General features: G+C 42.5%; 3 protein-coding genes across 8 annotated transcripts in view; 1 reads left to right on the top strand and 2 right to left on the bottom strand.

Annotated features, from left to right (window-relative positions):
• The window catches only part of cyth1a (cytohesin 1a), a 43,716-nt gene that overhangs the window by 14,071 nt on the left and 9,677 nt on the right, over window positions 1-19,968 (bottom strand). The window contains exon 1 of one of the 3 annotated variants that reach the window (XM_084036605.1): window positions 18,828-19,029. The exons of the other annotated variants lie outside the window; for them this stretch is intronic. Within the exon in view, the coding sequence (XP_083892731.1) occupies window positions 18,828-18,855 (28 nt within the window). The 5' untranslated portion in view covers window positions 18,856-19,029. Of the gene's footprint in view, window positions 1-18,827; window positions 19,030-19,968 lie in introns of those variants that run through there. 3 annotated transcript variants of the gene reach the window in all.
• LOC311030684 (putative ATP-dependent DNA helicase RecS) lies at window positions 975-3,695 on the top strand. Its single transcript, XM_084036601.1, has 3 exons — window positions 975-1,657; window positions 2,080-2,159; window positions 2,390-3,695. The coding sequence occupies exons 1-3, from the start codon at window positions 1,194-1,196 to the stop codon at window positions 3,592-3,594; spliced, it is 1,749 nt and encodes a 582-aa protein (XP_083892727.1). The 5' UTR covers window positions 975-1,193; the 3' UTR covers window positions 3,595-3,695.
• Window positions 3,812-11,581, bottom strand: LOC311030683 (uncharacterized protein). 4 transcript variants are annotated; one of them, XR_014599009.1, is made up of 9 exons: window positions 9,149-11,581; window positions 8,165-8,819; window positions 7,528-8,060; window positions 7,306-7,382; window positions 6,949-7,126; window positions 6,671-6,747; window positions 6,422-6,540; window positions 5,306-5,424; window positions 3,812-4,981 (listed from the first exon to the last, which is right to left on the bottom strand). XR_014599009.1 is itself a non-coding variant. In XM_084036600.1 (8 exons), the coding sequence occupies exons 6-8, from the start codon at window positions 6,487-6,489 to the stop codon at window positions 4,032-4,034; spliced, it is 1,137 nt and encodes a 378-aa protein (XP_083892726.1). In that variant the 5' UTR covers window positions 6,490-6,540; window positions 6,671-7,126; window positions 7,306-7,382; window positions 7,528-8,060; window positions 8,165-8,819; window positions 9,149-11,581; the 3' UTR covers window positions 3,820-4,031. The 4 variants fall into 4 exon arrangements, 2 of the variants coding, with proteins under 2 accessions (XP_083892726.1, XP_083892725.1); XR_014599010.1 differs by having other exon boundaries at window positions 3,822-4,981; window positions 5,306-5,430; XM_084036600.1 differs by having other exon boundaries at window positions 3,820-4,981; window positions 6,671-7,126.

Raw genomic sequence — 19,968 nt, 5'->3', positions numbered from 1 at the left:
TGCATGCCCCACGGCAAAAGGGGTGTGGAGTCATGAAAGATGTTTTTCAGCAGCAACCGATATGCGGTCAGAGAGGAGATGGGGACGGATCAGACAGCAAACCAACGTCTACACCAACAGTGAAACGAGTGTGCAGCAGACAGGAGCACTAGCATTAGAAGAGCAGTCTACGCAGCATAATCTTTTTTCCAGTTCACTGCGCTGGAAGCATTTAGCTAAATTTCAGAATCAGTCTCTATTCTTGCATCAAAATTACTTGTTATAACCTTTAATTGCATGCTTGAATCCAATTCTTTTTATTAGAGGGCAATTTTGAAAGGATATGGTTAACATATCTTTCTATGCTTTTCTAAAAAACATCTGTAATGACTGGAGGGAACTGATTTAATTCTGTCTACAAAAACTTGCTGAAGTAATGCATGATCCGGTGTGCCACGACAATGATCTCCTTTAGTGAATGCTAAATTTCAGTTGAACTTGAATACAATGAAAGCTTGTGCTCTCTGAGGTGTGAGGACCAACGAATTAGCCGCTCTGTAGCAACATAACTGCTGCAACCCGTTGTTTGAAAGACACTTGAAAAACTGTCCCTAGCACGAGTAGCGATCAACCCCACTGAACCCCCACCGTGTCCTGAGCTGCTCGCCGCTGTGTAGGAAAATCATCTATCACTCAGTGGCTCCTATTCTGATTCCCCCAGTGGGCCAAGCATAAGCCCCCTCCTGTGACCCCTCATTACCTCAGCATTAGGGTTCAAAGGTTAAAGGGGTCATGGCTTTGGTTGACTGTGTGGATCTCTGCAAACGGTTAACAAGGTAATGCTTGTAGAGACAAGGAAGCGGAGGACGGAGGAATCTTCAACACAAGGTATTGTATTACTCATTTCACAATTCTAAAAAATCGCCCGTTTCCTCAGAGTTTCTTTACTCTACTAAATTACAAATATTCATTATTGGCCCTACATAATCCTAGCCAGGCTAGCGCCGCCTACTGGTTCCGGCAAATTTAATTTGCCTCAACCATATAGTCAGGGAACTAGCAATGCGTTTCGGTTTGCTCCGTCCGCCAGAGCGGACGGACCAATCAGCGAGCAGATGTGGCGATGACGGGCGATGACGGGCGATGACGTCGAACTGAAGCGCCCAAACTGAAATACCGGTGTAGTTCCCAAGCTGCGGTAAACAGTTGACGAGATGGATGTCGGCGAAGCTATACGCTCTGTGCTTGAAACTATTCAGGATATTAAAGACTTAAAGCCAGAACAAGAAGCATGTTTGACGAATTTTTTGGAGGGCAAAGACGTTTTTGGACTTCTTCCTACCGGGTTTGGGAAAAGTTTAATTTACCAGCTGGCCCCGTTAGTGGCGAAGACATTATGCAAGCCAAACGCTAATGCTAACCCTATTGTCATCGTTGTGTCCCCCCTGCTTGCCCTGATAGAAGACCAGATTAAGGAGGCAGGGATACTGGGTGTAACAGCAGGCCAGCTTGGCGTTAGTGATGACCAGGACATAATAAACGGAAAATTCAGCATCGTTTTCGGGAGTCCTGAGTCTTGGATACTCAATACCAAATGGCGAGGAATGCTATCATCCAACGTGTACCAGGACAACATCATTGGTATCGTCGTGGATGAGGTGCACGTAACGTATAAATGGTGAGTTCGCACACGTTAAAGTCACAACTATTTGCTTGAATTGTATTTTAATTTCACTCATGTAATTGGTATGAAAATTAGCCTATAGATAACAAATGATGCCATGTTACCGATGTTGGTTGATTCACTTTTGTTCACTAATTGTTTTCTGACGACAGTTAGTTGTAAAGTTAACGTTACCATGTTAACTTTAAACAACGTGACATTACAATATAGACGTTTATGCTTCTGAATGCCATTTATGTCCCAATCACTTTGTCATAGGGGTTATAGGAAATGCTGTCTCGGTTCAGATGAAGCACTAACATTTGCCTATAATGTTGACATTTAGCAACACATTTTAATGAAGGTAGTGATGGCCATACTGTTTAGCAAGTTATCATTATGTGACACTTATGTTCCTTCCCGTTTCGTTCACGCAGGGGCGAAGCTACCAAAGGATATTCACCATTCAGAGAGAGTTTTTCGAAGTTGGGAGAGCTGCGATCCATCGTCAAAGAGGGTGAGTTGAGAAGCGTATGCATTCCTTGATTTTTCCAATCTATTACTTATTTATTTAAAATAACATTTCGTATAGAAACAGCATTTTGTGTGAGGAGAATCAATTTTAGGCTGTTTTGTTGATGTAGTGGTAAATTTGAACATTCCTTTGTTTTAATCCAATCACCTGAGATGATTAAGATGTTGCATAATGGCCATTACAGTGACAGTTTTTATTGATGCTATTTTCAGGAACCCCCGTATTGGCGCTGACTGCTTCAGCAGACATCAGATCTCGTGGACGAATCTCCAGGATCCTGCTTATGGACAAGGCTGTTCACGTCACTGCAAGCCCCAACAAGACTAACATCCGACTTGGACTGTGTCAGACCTCAAACAACACCATGGACTGTTTTGACTGGTTAATCAATGACATAAAAATCAAAGGTGAAATGATGCAGCCAGTTCTGATCTACTGCCAAACGTTGAAGATGGTGGGGAAGGTATATGCTTACCTAAAGGCAGAACTACAACAACATGCTTGGGTAAACTGCGACCCTGAGCGTAACTATGACAAACTCCTCATTGGAATATTCCACAGCAAGACTCTTCCACAGAACAAAGAAAGAATATTGAGGTCACTGAGAGGGGAAGGCAGTTGTCGAGTTGTTGTGGCCACAACAGCTTTGGGCATGGGCTTAAATTTCCAAAATGTCTCTCACATTGTCATGTATGGGTTACCAAGTGATTTAGAAACACTTGTCCAACAAGTGGGTCGTGCTGGCAGACATGGTCAACCAGCACATGCCATTTTGTACAACACTAAAATGTACTTGAACATTGAGAAAGAGGTTAGAGAGCTGGTTTCTTTTGCTAAAGATCAGTGTATCAGAAAATGCCTTTATGCTCATTTTGAAGAGGAGCCCATTAGCGTCCAGCCAGGCCACCAGTGTTGCACATTCTGCCACAGTATGTGTTCCTGTTCCCCTGGAACATGTGCAGAGCCCATTCCAAATTACGAGGCAACACAAAGCAAGACTGTGAGCTTGAGGTCTAGACAGGTGAGCGAAAAAGACAAATCTTTGATTGCAGATTTGCTTAATGACTACAGGACTAGTTTGATAAACTCCTCCACTCATCTGTACACTTCACAAGAGGCATGCACAGGATTTAGTCAAGAACTGGTTGTTTCAGTCTTGAACCATTGCCAATACATATTTGATTTGCAATATGTTATTGTTAACCTCCCTGTCTTCAAGCTTGACCATGCGAAAGAAATTTTGAATATCATTATTGAGGTTTTTGGTGATGTTGATGTTGATGTGCAATCTGTTTTGAGCGAGAGCTTGGATGAGCCAGATCTGTACTATGGTACCTATTTCGATGATGCTGATGACTGTTCTGATGCAGATGATGCACTGAGAAGCTGCGTTAGTAGCTCTGAGTCAGATATGTGAGTAAGGAAATTATCCACATTATCATGGAGGAATGTATTTGCAGTACATATTGTTAAATGTTTGCTTCTTTGATATACAACTGTATATATGTATATAACTGAGCCAAAATAAAAAAAATATGTTGTGATCCCGTTTCCAAAACCTTATTTTACAGACAACACCAGACACATGACTTGCAACAATAATAAGTTATATTATTCATCTATGATAACACACTATCAAAGAAAGTTTCAACAATTTACATTGTTTACTCAATTACTGTAATGCAAAGTGTAATGACAAATTATTAAACATTGACAATCAAGATTGTTACATCTGAGAATAGCTCTCTTTACATGAGTGCTTGAGACACTCCCACAATGCAATAATTGCCATACATGTTTCATGCCTTGTCTTATCAAAACCTGGGCCCCTACATGCTTTGCATGTCTATTTCTTTAAATGGGTATAGCTCTGAACTCTTTCAGTTTGGAACGCATCCACTGCCACAGGTCCTTATATTTCAAACGGGAAAAAATGTTGCGCTCAAAGTTGGGGAAAGCCAAAAAGTGTCTCCCTGGTTGGCTTTTGAAAACCTCTGTCTCCCTAAATACTCTAAGCAACACGAAAACATCTTCCCTCAAGTTGGCGTGATGATGGGTGCCACTTGTGCGTGTCACCTGCAGCTCTTTGTCCGTTGTGTCCATCATCGCCTTCAACACACCAACAGATCTGCTGACCCTGTCAGCAGATTCTTCTGTCAAGTTTGGGCCCTTGTTTTTCAGGAAGGCCTTTAGGAAATTGTTCAAGTGCTCTAGGTGCAGATCCAGAGGAATGTTTCTTCCTTTACCACCCTTTCCATTCCAGAATCTGTTCCATTTCAAGTTGTGTGCAAGCCGAGGTGATAAGGTTGCGTTAAGTTGCACAGTGAGGAGGAAGGTACTGTATGCATACTGAGTATGTCCATAAGCCTTATAGATGAGCAACGCCACCTTATACAGCCTCATAAGACGCTCCCCATCCCCTTCTTTCACAGCATCCAAAAAGTTTGCAAGAAGAAACCCAAAGCTAAGCCTGGCCTCTGTGTGCAATTTCTTGTGGTCGTCCATACTGGAGGGCACAGGCTCAGCTGCTGGAGCTGGTGCCACCACAAGACCATGGACTTTATTCTCATGGTTGACTCTTGCCTTGGAGTATATGAATGCTTTTGAGCACCCTGGTTCACGACACGGGAGTTTTTCTTTTTGATGTGTTCTTGCTTCTTCTGAAATGCCAGCTGAGAGTTCAGACATGTCTGCAAACATGACAAACTTATTGACGACCTCTGCCACACTGTCATGGAGCCAGGCCCTCTTTTGTTCATCAGAGCCTTGGAGGATGTGGTCTGGAACAAAACCCTCTGGTTTGGCTAAAAAAGTATAAGGAAAATTATGTTAGGCCATGGTATATGCTTTTTACCTTGTTTCATATCTTGCATTTTCATGCAGCCAATAAAATTTCTTGAATCTGTGTGGTATCTTGTAATAATCTTTCTGTGATTTGAATTAACCGAAAATTGACATATTTGGCTTGCTTAACATGCCTATGCTCTAAACGTGACATTTGTTTACCTGCGTGTAAACAGGTCTAAAAATGTATTGACAAACAATTTGGTAAATAAATAAACTGATTCATATCAGTTTATTGGCTACATGTAAATGCACTGATTCAGATAATTATTTGGGCTAAATACCTGATACATCATCCAGGTTGAAGTGTTCCATCGCTGCTGCCAGGAAAAGGGCTGTAGTGTCAACCTGGACAAACTGTTTGTAGGCATTGTATGCAGCGTGCGGGCCTTGCTTTGCATTGCTGCACCTTGAAGTCAAAGTCTCAGTTATTGGATAGGCATGTGAAAATAGAAAAAAATAACTTGTGTTTTGTTGTGATGATGAAGGAATACACATAATATGTATTTCTGATTATCACACGGTGAAATGGAGTACTAAATACTGATTGGCTAGCAGGTTGTGTGTTAAGTCTTCCTAAAGCACAACTACTGTATGAAGTAGATCTGGTTAAAAAGTTTAATCACCTCAACAATGCTCGTTTGAATGGCAGCCATACCAACTATAGTAAAACGCCAGTTGAACTTGACAGCTACAGTGGACTCAACTGTTTGTAGCGATAACCACTGTTGAAAAGAAAGTAGTAGAGCAACTGATCAGGCTTGTATATACATTAGCTACGCCCTTTTGTAGACTATGTTTTAAACTGACGTTCATTCTTTGCAGCCTCCATATTAGTTGCAACCGTGTGATAAGCGGAATAACAGCCTTTGAGGTGTGCCGTTATACAGAATTAATGAACTTGGCAGAAGCAAACTTCACTCCGGCTAGCACCGACGTGAAGTCGCCTGTTATTTCATACATAACTGTTAGGCAGTCTCCAAGCAGGGACTGCAGATAAAAAACATTTTACATGCAGTAAAGTAAACAATATTTAAGAGGAATTAGAAGAGGGAGAGAACAAGACACTTGTTAATGAAAGCAGACCAAAAAAATGCAGGCAAGGATACAGAACTAAAAAAGGGAGACAGAGTAAAAAGTTGACATACACACACAGACAAAGGTAACATATGTCAGGACAGAGAGAAATAAAGCTCAGAGAAAATAAGACATACATGGTAAAAGTTGACAAACAATTGGAGGAGACACACAGACAAATAGAAGTGGATAAGTTAGAGCTGACATAGGAAATGGTTTGATGGATGGATTGACAGATACATAAATACATAGATAAACATAAAGAGAGGCAGACAGACAGGTAGATAGATGAGTAGAAAGACGGACAATAATAAACACATTACCATTTCGGCAGAAACCAGCCCAATTCATGGTGGCTGTTGCTCATGTCATAAACATGCACACAGTTCATATATCCAAGACAAATTCATGTTTGCCGAAGATCATCAGTAGAAGAACAGTCCTTGGGAAGCATGTATAAACACATGGTTTTAAAAACAGATCATACATACACAAACATAACAGAGCATATGGCATTAATCTAAAGGCATTATATCTCCATATCTACACATGTTGTACTCTATAATAAGTACCTTAACTTATTCATGTTTGCAAGGAGAGTTCCATGGTCCTTTGCAGAGTCCACACTGTAAAAAACCTGGTGATAGATCTGTGGAGCATATTAAAATAACAGAATTACGGGTAAAATGTTCTATATTCCATGTAAAGTACTTGTGCATACTTATGTGTGGTGTCACAGTTAGGACATCAATTTCCAGACTATATGTTGGAGGCAAATTAAATATGCCGGAAGCATTAGGCAGCGCTAGCCTTGCCAGTATTTTTGTTATTGGGAAAGACAAGTACAGACCAAAAATATATTTCTAATGGCATGCCAATCTTCAAACTTGAATGCGAGGCCCTCCAGTCTGTCTTTTTCAGTTTCTCCATCAGCAAAGGCCAACTGGACATTCCTGCAGTTGCTCTCTGTAAGTCTGTCGCCTCCAATGAAAATCTTCTCCAAACCATCAGGAGATAACGGGACATACCTACAGAGAACAGACCATTAAAGAATGATTTTCAACAAATTTTTCATTTTTTTCTATAAATAATTATGGACTATCTAGACAAAAACATTTCAACAATTCCAATTCTTTCAGTATGGTTCAATCCATGTTTGGAAAACTGTCCCTCAATGTCAGGAAGATACATATCCTTTGATATTTACTCGTTCTGAAGCTGTTGGAGAACGTCAACCAAGTCACCAGTTTGACACTCATTCTTGAACAGAAGTCCGAGTGGGAACTACATATAGAAAAAAAACAAAAAACAACAATTACAATAACTGTGTCTAAAACCTCAGGAGATGTACTACTTTAGTTTGGCAGATGCAATAATGCAAACATTACAAGAATATTTCTTTCATTGTGTTATAATAAGAACGACTTACATGGGTTGAAGGCTGGGACATTGCTTCAGAATACTGGTGTGGGATGTGGTGCACAACAACATTTGAGAAGGGTTTGAACACTTCCAGATACGTTGTGAGGATTCGGCTTCCCAACACCACAAATTCTCGACAGAGGTTGGCTTGAGTCTGGTTGTCAGGAAGTGACATTCCAAGGTCATATTCTGTCAAGCTATTTGTCGGTTGAGAGTTTTCCAGGTGGAGTGTGGGGACTCGGTCGATGACACACATGTGGTGTATCCAGTGTATAGATTTGTTTGGCACATTTGTAGACTGGTGATGTGTGTGTAAGAAAAAATCAAGGTTGTCAAAAATTATTGAATAGGTACTTGGAACCCGTGAAGGAGGAGGTGGTGGAGAAGGCAGAAGTGCAACACCCAAATCGGCCATTTCTTCATTAGACAGGGTGCTGAAAGTGAAAACATCACAGCCATCCAGCTCCTGTGTAAGCTGCTCTGTGGTCCCTGTAGTGCTGCTCTGTTCTGTGGTTGTGGGCACTGCACTTGTTGAAATGTCTGAAAGGAAATAGAAATCAGTCTGTTATATTTTACAATGAAAGTCTCAGGGAATAATAGCTACTCATAAAAATAAAACCAAAAATATATTAAAGCTAGCTGACCTGATATGGTAAGATCCTCCAAGCTTCTTTGAATCTCTGCAGCTGTGGCGTCACTTGATGTCGCGCCTTGTGACTGGGAGCTGTAGAAATATTCCAATTCCCTTTTCAGGGACAACACAGGAACTGTGCAGATGTGTGCAAGCTCTTTTTGTTTCCCAACTGCTCGTTGGTGGACTGTGGAAATTCCCAGTTTTGCCAGTCGTTGGAAAACAGCCCTTTTAGCGCCACCATACATCAAAACTGAGTCCACATAATATGCAAGGGCAGATAATCTTGGTTGCCTTGCCCTCAAAGCTACTGATGCTGCCGTGCAAATGTGGGGCACAGAGTCTTCAGTGATCCTTGACAGTAGACTTGTTAGGAATGGGGCCATCTGCTTTAGTTCCTCATGCAGTGTCACGAATGAGAATGATTGCATGTCATTTGCACCTGACCTCCATAGCATGAACTGATGCAATGGATTGCACAGCATCTTGCACTCAGCCTCAACAATGTTTACAAAACTGGGACGTAAATGGTTGGTGAGCTCTTTGTGTTGTGAGATGAGATTGGCAGCTCTCAAAAAGTTATTTTTTGCCAAGTTCTCAATAATTCCAGCAACGTCTGACTGGCATTTGAAGGTTCTTGTATCATGTAAGGAGTATGTCAGGACAACCTACAACATAAACGGTATATAAGGGTTTCATGCAAATACAAAGTAAAACAAAAAACAAAAAACACATTGATCAAGGAATACATTTGCATTATATGACTGTGCTCTGAGTGTATGTGAACTCATATGTGGGCTGTTGCAGTAACCCCCCTCCTGCCTCTGACCAAAACAATGGAAAAAAATGCTAGGCGTTTAGCACCTAACATTACAGCAATTGAAAATGGGCTAAATCACGTTTTGGGCTTATCTAAAAACTGAAGCGGAAAAATATACACACACTGGCTAATACTTTTAGGCTACCATGAATATAGAAATAGAGTTGTTTTACCCACCCCAGTAATACTTGTCCGTGAAGGTAACGTTGACGTTACGGTGGACTTGCGAGATTTCTTTATATCCCTCGGAGTTTTAGACGGAGTGGGTTCTCTGTCTCTTTTTTCAACGACACTTGCACTTGCTCCAGTGTCCGATGTCTCCTTGTCTTTCCAAGTATTAATTATATCCGTGTCGTTTTGTAATCGGACAAGTACTCGGTAACATTTCATGCACATCCGACTGGAGCGAAGCGGTGTTTTGATCAGATTCAAACCGAACTTTGAAAGCAGACTTTCTGTCTTACTGTCAAATATAATCTTTGAATGCGTTATTGTTCCTTTGATGCGTAGATTTGAGGAACAGAAACGACAACACTCGTCAATACACATGTTCTTCTTCTTGTTGTTGTTTTACGGCGGTGGGATGTCAATAGCCTACACATGTTTTCAATATGCTCAAAAAGACTACAATGCTAAACCACCCGGCTTCCGGCGCATAGCATACGTCACCGCCAAGCAGCAGCGATTAGTCGAAGCAAACGGAAGCAACCGCCTCCCGGAAGCAAACGAATCTCTACGGCTCGTGTTCAGACGCTATATGAAATGTAATGAAGTAAGCGGCTGATGCATCAGGCTAACATAATCCTAATAAACACAACTAAATGAGTGCGGCTAAACTGGAGACGCAGTGTACCTGCAGTAAGAGGTCAGTGTAATGAAGGTTAACAAAATCTGGCACAACAATCAATAAAGCAAAGACGAGGCCAGTTGTCCAGAAAGTATGAGCTTCATTGTCCTTGGACAAGCACATAAAATCACAATTAGTAAAACACAAGATCAGCTCACTTAATTGGACTGTAAAGAAGATTTAATCCAAGCGTAAAATCTGAAATAAGTGATATGTTAGGGAGAAAATATAACCGAGTGTACTTATTTTAATTACAAACGGTATGCTTACATTTTTGAGGAAAATACCCATAACACTCACTGGAATGTTTGCTAATATTTAACACAGGGATAATAGACAATGGCAGTCCAACACAAGAGCCTTATAGCGGGCTGTTAAGGAGCTCCAAAACAAAGCCATGTTGTCTTCCTGTCTCGTTTTCAGACAGCTGGGGGAGCACAGCAGTCCACTCGAGGTTGACCTTTCACACATACCTCACAGCCTACAGTATCCCTGGCGAACCCGGCTGTATCCATCCCAAACGTTCAGGGTAACCATGGAAATATATAGATAACTTAGCTGACACCAAAATGAATAGTAGCACAACCTTTTTTGGTCAAACGGTTGCCTCGAGAACAGCGAATGTTGGGGAAGACATTAATGTTTCGAAACAGACTGATATGCACAAACAGGCACACACACAGAGACACACACACACACCAATGTGCTGACATGTTCAAGAATGTGTGTTCTAGCAGCATCATTGAATGACCCCGTCTCCCGATTAACTGGAGGAGTTAATGTCACGCTGAGTAAACCCAGAGCAGGCCGTGCGATCAACAGCACAAATGAGCTTAAAGCAGGAAGTCCATTCCTCTTTCTGGAAATATGATGTCAGGTTGGGCGGCTGGCAGATGCTGAAGGGAGCCACACCACACACACACAAAAAAAGACAGCCGGACCCAACACAACCACAGCATTTCTGTCTTAAAAGAGGGCCGTAAAGTGAAGGAATGACAGTAGAGAAGAGCTGCAGAAAAGGACTGTAATTAAATAGAAACTGAGCAAACGAACGTTATCATTTGAGGATGGCAATCATCCGTTCCCTTGACTCCTTGAACAGCACAAACAAGGAGCTTGTGGGAAATCAGTATCTTACTCAAGAAGCCAGTCAGGTACACTCACCACTCCCTCCATGACTCTAGTCAAAATAATCAAGACCACATCAGGGAAGGGAGAGGCTCCACCCTCGCATGTGCCAGAGGTGGGCACCAAGTTCGTGTCATTTCCCACAACAAAGCAGTGAACCCATTCACTTAAGTAAATGCTGAGCACTGCTTGGCTGTCATTCAGAAACCCTCTGCACTGGTACGGATAATGAAAAGAGGCGGTCATCAGAAACAGACAGGAAGTGACAAAGACAGACTTACTAAAGTCACCTCTTGCTGATGCAGTGATACGACTAAAAGGTTTAAAAGTGCAAATGATATGAGAGGAAATGTGGGCTTTCCCCCCTCCATGTTCCCAACATGCATCACTCCTTTTCTGCCCCGTCTATATCTGACTTCAGGAGAGGGAGAAGACCCACAGCGATGCGACCGGGGCAACCCTGCTGCATGTAGTGATTTCTACAGGCAGAAAGAGAAACACAGGCCGCCCACATCAACGCTACTTCAGGGACTCGCGCTGCTAGAAAAGCAGGCTATTTAGGGGAGTCACATGCATAAGGAGACGTGTATGCACTGAATGCAGTCCCGCGCACAGACTTGCGTACAGTCCCGTGCACATGCATACGAACCCACACACACACCAACACATCTCCCGTTGTGCCTGGCACTGTGCAAGCGCTCAGCAACTTGCTTTTTGTTTCGACTTTCAACACCAACGCCTGACTGGAACTGTCCAGACTGTGATACATCATCGCAGAAATGTTTCTGCAGATTATTAACCAGAGTCAGTGTCAGGAAGCATGACAGGACATTTATAGTGGCAGAAAAGGGCGATGAGTTACATTTAACCTAAATTTAACACTCAATAAGTACCCTTTGAGTATAATTATGGTGCCCAAACTTGAATTGGATTAAAACACTTTGTTTTACAGAACATTTTCTTGCAAAACGTATGTCCTCATCTTTTCCTTCTCAGTGTTGTCAGAGTGCCTAGATGGGCGAAGTAGTTTTTAGCGAGGGCTGGGTCAGCGGAGAGCGCAGGGGAAAGTGACATCAAGGGAGAGACCAATTATAGCTCCCTCTCCCACAGCGGCGGAGCCCACTAATACACATCCTGATTGCAATCCTGGCAGAAGAGGCAGACGTCTCATTTCCACCCAGATCACCGAAGAAGTCTCCTTGGAAAATAAGGAAATTAGAATTCTTGAGTGCTTGTAGGACCTCGCCGCCCCCCCTCCCTGCAGGTGTGACCCAATTTAGGGAACTCCTCTCTGCTCACAAGGACTCAAAAAATGGATCAACTAAATATGCACCTCACCTAGGCTGCCCTTTACAAAGTACCTGGACAGGGTTACAAGACACACAAAAAGACATATCTATGCTCCACGCAGATCTGAATGGAGAAATGACAGAGTAGTAACTATATTTACTGGACCAGATGGAGACATCATTCATAAATATTTAGGGAACAACGTTTCCTATGATCTGCTGACTGAGGCAATATGCAAGAGATGCACATCCATTTCTGCAGTGCATCTGGGTGCTTGCACACGTGTACACTTGATGAAGTGCACACACCTACAGAGAAGATGCATGACACAGATAGCAGAAGTTTCTCTGTGCACAAGGTCCGTCCTCATCTGTTCTGTTTATACAGCTTTTTTCTGCTATCCTATCAGTTTTCTCCAGCCCTCCACCACTCCCCCTGTTCCTTAAAGCTGTTTTTACCTGTACAACCTTACAGTTATATGGACAGCTCCCTTTTACTAACTGCAAGAAGCACCCTCCAAGTCCCTAAAGGCTCCGATCAATTGACCCCCCAGCCTAAACCAATAAGAGCGCCAGCTGTAACACGAAGCAGTCTACTTCATAATGAGTTTAAATGCATTCAGCACTAAACACACCAACACAAATAATTGATTTTTGTGAGCTAGTATGGGCAAAAACATGCACACACACACACACACACACACACAGGAGTACACCAGATCTATTAAAATGTCTCAAAGCTTTCTGATCTCTCCTGATGTTTGCTGCTTGAAAAACAAAGGGTGATTTAAAATGTGAGCGTCTCATCCGCTGATCTCAGATCTGAGACTGAATCTCATTACTCCAGTAAACCCCCAAGGGGGCTCTCCCTCATATATATTTGAAACACACAGACACACACACACACACACCTTTCATCTTCTGACCCAGACAGCTTGTAACAAAGCGGAGGGGAGGAGGAGGAGGGGATGTGAAGGAATGCCCGTCTTTAATATGGGTACTGGCCCGAAAGTACATGTTCACCTCTGAACTTTAATTCATTGCTGCCAAACACCAAAACAGAACCCAAAATAGGCCAAAATGGACCATCAGTTATGGATCAAATAGCGTCCAACCTGACCTGGCCTGAGGGTAGGAGGAGGTGAGAGAGGAGAGATAACGGGAGAAGGAGCCTTGTGTTTGGCCGGGGAGGCGTGGGATGGCGAATGGAAGGAGAACACAGAGGAGGTGGGGAGAGCAGTGGGACGATCACAGATTTCTCTTTGTGTCTGCAAGTAGCCTCTGAGGACATTCCTCAACAAGCCCCGGGTACGGGGACTAGCGGCTTAAGCATCCATGGCTTAACTTGGGAGTCCAGGCTCAAATGTATTTGTTAGTCATCAACAGCTTCCTTTTGTGCCACTAGGTTCCATGATAAAGTGAAGTCTGACTTCTGCAGCCGTGGTCATAAAGCCTTTGCCTCTTGTTGCATTTCTATATGACTCTAGAGATTCAAACAAATATATGCCTTTATATCAATTCATACAGACACACCTCACCCCCTCTGACAGCACCACACTGTCCAGTCACTGGCCTGCTGCACCAGTACTCAATCATCTCAAGTGTCAGTCACTGGAGCTCCAGTCAGCAACCTTCACCACAACACAACAAACCAGACTATAGAATGACAGGACAGTCCAGCAGATGCAAAGTCAGATACTTGCCCTTTAAATTATTCTTATCCTAGCTGCTGCTTTTTTTATTCTAAATGAAAACTGACCCACATGACAGCAAAGTAGAAGAGACGACAAGCTAAACAAACAGACCCGAAGAAAACAACACAAGATCAATAACTTAAACACAACTGCACACAATTTAAGTGCTTACCGGTATGACAAATCCTACAAAGTGTCAATTTTGTGTCTTCCTGGGGAACTCCTCTTCTTTCTCTACTGCATCTCTCTTCCGTGATATAAAAAAAGAATCACCATTCGCTTTTTCAGTCAGCTGCTGCGGCTTAAGGCGGGCGAGCCGGACGTCCACATGACAAGTGGCAGCGAGAAGGAGCCTGCTCCTCCAGTCCAGGAGAGAGCTACTGCCGGCTTTCCTCGACTGTACAGCACGGCTATCAGCTCCCAGCATGCTCACAGCACACTGACATAGTCCATTTGGGGAAGGAGCCTTACTCATCACCTCCCTCCCTCCCCTTCTCTCTACTCTCTCTTTCAATTTTGCTGTCACCACCATTAACATGGAGGCTCCACCCAGTGGTCATTCCTTTCTCTGCCTCCACACACACTCAAACGCATGCAATATATATCACAATTACATACACACACAAATACACACACAGACACTCACACACACATATATATATATATATATATATTTACACATATAGTATATCAAACACACACACACACACACACAGTCTCACACACACATATATATATATTTATATACACATATAGTATATCACACACACACACACACACACACACACACACACATATATATATATATATATATATACACATATAGTATATCACACACACACACACACTCACACACATACATATTTATATACACATATAGTATATCACACACGCACACATATTTATATACACATATAGTATAACTAACACACACACACACTCACACACATACATATTTATATACACATATAGTATAACACACACACACGTATGGATTATACTTTGGACACATCCGGTCACCACAGTGAGGAAGTCATGAGCCGTTGGTATGACTCAGCACTTTAAGCCAGGTCTTCACTCTCCTCATCAGTCATGTGACGAGTCATGCCTTCATTTCTTACCTCCAAACTCCAGCTCAACAATGGAGTTTGTCCCGAAGACAATTGTGTATTCTTTTGTCAAGACTCGTGCATGAGCGTTATCCCAATGCTAATGATGCGTGGCAAAACATTGCAGCATTCCTCCGCGTTGTTGCCGGAGCGCGTGTCTTTGCAGCATGAGTGTACAACTTGCCCCGGGTACGTCTGCATCGCAGCAGATGTGAGCGCTTGCCTCATGTCTGTGTGTCTGTATGAGTCAACCTGGAGCCCTCTGCTGTGCCAGCTGCACTCTGCAGTCCCTCAGTCACAGGGCTTCCTCTGACTAGTCAGGATATCCATCGTAGGATTATAGCCATTTTTGACAGAGAGCTGATCATTATTAATCTTTTAAAATATATAAAACCTTGTGTAGATCAAGATCAGACACATTGTCAAGTTTGTCAAGTTTTTCTGAATGAGAATGTAAATAAAATGTATGGAGTCCATATTGAGGCGCACGTCCCATGAGTTGTGATTTTTCTCAGGATCTTAAATATTTTTAGAGGCTAACCAGTATTTCATAAGAAAAATGCAAAGACAAACAATCAATCAAAGACCGTTGCTCCCCAGAAACGCTTCACAGTCGCTGTGCTAGCTCTGCTTAGGAATGCTGGGACCAGAGGATGCGATTGGTCGAAAGCTGGAGGACGTATAACGAGGCCCATCACCGTACACACATCAGCGTAAAGAAAACATACAGAATACTCCACAGCATAAACATCCTGCAGCTGCACGCAGACACACACACCCACAATCCATCGCTATGAACACAAAAGCACAGCTTTCTTAATCTCCGTTCTGTTTTATTGGCACTTATGGACATTAATTGTTTTGATAGGCCATTTAAGGCTTCTCAATGTTTTTCCTCAAAAGCGGAAGAGCTATTTCTACCCACAATGCCTGCCTTTGTCCTCCAACGTCCTTGATTCTTATCAGTGCTGTCCTACTATCAACATCCTCTCTCGCCAGTAAAACACACACTCATGGAGTGAAACACATGATGGGAAAGCTGGAAAAGCCACCAATCTGGTTTTTCTCTTTATTTCTGTTTCTCTGTTGAAGTCAGAAAGAGTGAGCAGTGTAGAAACTTTAGCCCACACACAAACCATGGCATGGGACGTCATTTCCTGCCAAGGATATTGTCAAACTTGCCGCTTCCTGTTTGTGAGCCGTTCTCATAGTTCAGGGGAGGAGTGAAAGCTGTGGTTAAATCCACCCATCCTGTGGGAGATGTAATAAAATAGCCATTCTTCCTTCTTCATAACTTGAGTGCTTCAGCTCTATCACACCATGATGGCATGTTCAACCGTTATCTGAAGAGTGCACAACAAACAAACTGACACAAATGAGCATTGTTTACATCTTTGACAACATGTCTGTGGTGCCAGATCTTTCTTTGCCTTTTCAGAAAGAGAAAAAAAACACCACCCACATAGGTACTTCCCCCAAATTATTTGTAGAGAATTGTCATAAATAATTAAGAATAAAAACCTTCTTTTCCACATTAGAAGGCAACGTGTGTAAGGAATGGCCCGATGCATTTAGTTTGCATTACTTTCCTGCAACAAGTAAATCAATACACAAATAACGTGGTACGGTGAGTTCCTGCCAGACACCATTTTGAATTTCTAGGTCCTATCAACAGGACTGATCACAGTGTTTTCTTCTGTATGACGAAAATTACTCCAAGCATGTCTATACCTGCTGCAAAGATACCTGCTAGTCACTGAAATCGGTGCCGGGATAGAAGAGAGAACAATTAACTGCAGGCCAAACTGTGCAAGACGCAAAGAAAAAGGCAGAAGTAGAAGTGAAAAAGTGTGGTGCAATGTTGGGTGTGACACAGAATATGTCTTAGACTGAGACAAAGATAAGTAAATTATTACAAAATTAAGCTTAGGCAAACTTCTGCCAATCACTTTACATAGTCAAGTTTAGGACCAGCTGATAGGAAACAGGATATGTGGCATAACTGTCTTTGTTTACTGCAAATGTATTAATATCATGAGCTTGTCACGCAAATCCACCTGTTATAACTAGCAGCTCTGTCTTATCTGACTTTATGAAACTTAATTGATTAAATTTTAAGTCTAAATAAAATATCAGCAAATAGTGAAACACAAAATGACTGACTAATGCTTCAAAAACAAAGATACACACAAATTGTATAAAAAGAGGACTGCAAATTCTCATTAAGTCTTTTTTTCCCTCCTTGATAAATGTCTTAATCTACTTCTAAACGATAAAAAACATAATTCTTGGTGACGCCGCCCCGAAACATTTCAGCAGTGCAGCCTACTGTGTGTTGTTGCTCTACTTAAACTGAACATGATACGAACAATGCCTCGCTGCAAACAAAGTAAACACACAAAAATGTGTCCAATTGCATTACAGCAGTTACCGTGCAGAATGAACCCCAGCCTGAGAGGAAGAGGAGGGCTGCAGTCGCTGTAGGAAGAGAGCTAAGATATGATTATGGGGAGAAGATGACCGATTATCAAACCGCCGGGGCATTAGTGCCAGGCAGGGCACATTGTTCTGGAGGCCCCATTAGAGCTCTCAGCGCCACTCATTAGGGAACCATTAGTGACAACTACTTTAACTCCCCAGCCCTAAGTGGCAGAGACCAATGGACTCAAAGGGAGGATCGACTGTTGCCCTCTCTCATCCCCGTAAAACACAATGCAGCTGTGTGCCAGCCAGGCTCGGCCGTGGGGCCGCCGAGGCAAAGACTTGGGGACAAAAGAGCAGCAGCGTATAACAGGATCAGTCAGTCAGATGTTCACTGTTCTCTAACGCGATTAATGGTGACGCAAGTCGAGGGTGTTAATTAATGCTGGCAGGCTAACCGAGCCAACCAGATGAAAGTGTCACGCTCAGCAACAAAAGGATTTAAGGTCTGACTTCAAAAAGGACACTTATTTCTATATAGTAACACCCTCTGTGGTTGTACACAATAATAACCGCGTGTGAAGGAATTACAACCATCCTTTCATACACTTTAACACAACATTACAGCTGCTGGAACGCGCTTCCGTGAAAATAATAGGGTGACTTAACACCAGATAACCGAGTCAAAAGGCAGGAATAACAAGATGCATCTTTAATGTGAACATGAATGATAGGCTTGTGCTGCCGAGCTGACATTGGAGGAGTGACCGTCTGCTCTCACACCTGTTGCTCAGCAGTCACTGGAAAAATGTCACAGAGGATGTTTCTCTGTCTTTCTCGGGCAAAACGCTGGTAAATTGTGTTCTGCATCAAGAACCAAGAGATTAAATAAATGTATTAGGCTACACACGTGGTTAAGTATTAACACCCACAGTGCTAATCCACGTAGTATTTCTACAAGCAGACTCACAATCATTTAAATGTGTCAATTTGAGAATAATAATTAACGTATAGGCTCCTTTTTAAATCAATTTAACTCAATAAAATCGTTTTTTTATCCTCTATCGCAGCCTGACAAACTACATGACAACTCATGTATTTGTGTTTTCAGGCAACGAGGTGATATGTGCACATAGTTGACTCGGTAAACACACACGGTTGAGTAAACACTGTAAACACGGAAAGGCGACAGAGAAGCACTCACTTCTCACGTGTTGTGTTCCTGAGATTTACCTTTAAAACATTCACCCACAAACACATTTTATCACACAAACACGGTTTCGAACCAACGCAGTCCCGTGAAGACATTCAAACGACATTTAGACGAAGAAGAAAAAAAACGTATTTCCTCGACTCGCTTTCACTCACCCACTCCGTCTTCCGACTTTAACACCATGCTGAGTCCGTCCGGTAAGCTCCGAAGTTCAGAAGGTTTCAAGTGGTCCAAAACTTTGACCAGATACTAGTACCGGTAGGTTAGGTGGACCCCCCTGGTAGAAGTTCTTTTCTGCCGAGTTAGCGAACACACTTGGGAACAGTTTCTTCGGTGAGTGCGGGGTGGCTCTACCGAGCTCAAGGGAGTGGTTTGGCGAGACGAAAAGACTTTAACCAGCCAATCTCAATCTTTCCCTGCGCGCGATCCTCCGTCAAAACAACCGAATGAAGCCAACACGTTTCCGGTCAGGATTTTCACATTAAAACCGTCATAAACGAATCAAACGATTTGTTACTCATTGACATGTTTTTTTGTTTGTTTTGCAAGTTTGAGTGAGCCTACGAGGTAGATATCTAGGTTATTGATTTGCACTAAGATATCGTAGGAATATTCTCAAATTTATTTATTTTTTATTATTTTTTAATTATTTATTTATATAATGTGGCACACTAGGCATGGAGAATGGCAAATGCACAGTTAGTTAAAGACGGAATTTGTCATTGAGTTGCATTACTGTGAGTGCTAAGAGTTTGAAACTTTAGTCAGTATACGTTTTTAAATCCTATCTGTTAAATAAGTATTCAAAATGAACTAATGAAATGGCCAAAAATCCTCTTTCACTGCTGTACATTTTGACCCAAATTCTAGCAAATGTGCCTCCTCGGTAAAATGGAAATACAAATAAAGAATACGGGTTTACAACACGTGTAGTTCATTTAATATTAACGTTTACATGTGTAGAGTTGTAGGCTCTTATTTTTAAAGGCTGCTCCGTATCCGGTGACGGTCTCATATCTCTAGTGGTGTTACTCAGGCTGAAGGTGCAGCAAATGGGCCAGATGACGCATCTGTCGCTTACGTTCACACCCTTTTGCCTCGGGCACTGCCCCCTCGCTTTCACACACGTGCACACGCATATGCACGCACGCACGCGCCGTGTTGTTGTGTACGTGGTTGAGAGGGGGCAGGGAGAGATTGTGATTGACACACGCAGACACAGCAGTTCACTGCAGCTGATCTGGGTCGCCTTGCTGCTGTTTGCTTCACCACATCCGCTGAGAGCAGACGTGGGTT

Source organism: Eutrigla gurnardus (assembly GCF_963514095.1).
Source record: "Eutrigla gurnardus genome assembly, chromosome: 20".
In the NCBI taxonomy this organism is placed as follows: domain Eukaryota; kingdom Metazoa; phylum Chordata; class Actinopteri; order Perciformes; family Triglidae; genus Eutrigla; species Eutrigla gurnardus.
Note: the sequence above shows the minus strand (reverse complement) of the source record. Positions and strands in the feature narration are given on the sequence as shown.

Bases quoted from the DNA above. Each gene is read 5' to 3' on its own strand.
- LOC311030683 (XM_084036599.1), bottom strand. From the start codon at position 6,489: ATGAACTGTGTGCATGTTTATGACATGAGCAACAGCCACCATGAATTG. The intron at 5,431-6,421 runs GTAATGTGTTTA...TTTGACTTCAAG, and splicing joins GGCTGGTTTCTGCCGAAATG to GTGCAGCAATGCAAAGCAAG. The intron at 4,982-5,305 runs GTATTTAGCCCA...ATACTTTTTTAG, and splicing joins CAACCTGGATGATGTATCAG to CCAAACCAGAGGGTTTTGTT.
- LOC311030684 (XM_084036601.1), top strand. From the start codon at position 1,194: ATGGATGTCGGCGAAGCTATACGCTCTGTGCTTGAAACTATTCAGGAT. The intron at 1,658-2,079 runs GTGAGTTCGCAC...TCGTTCACGCAG, and splicing joins GTGCACGTAACGTATAAATG to GGGCGAAGCTACCAAAGGAT. The intron at 2,160-2,389 runs GTGAGTTGAGAA...TGCTATTTTCAG, and splicing joins GCGATCCATCGTCAAAGAGG to GAACCCCCGTATTGGCGCTG.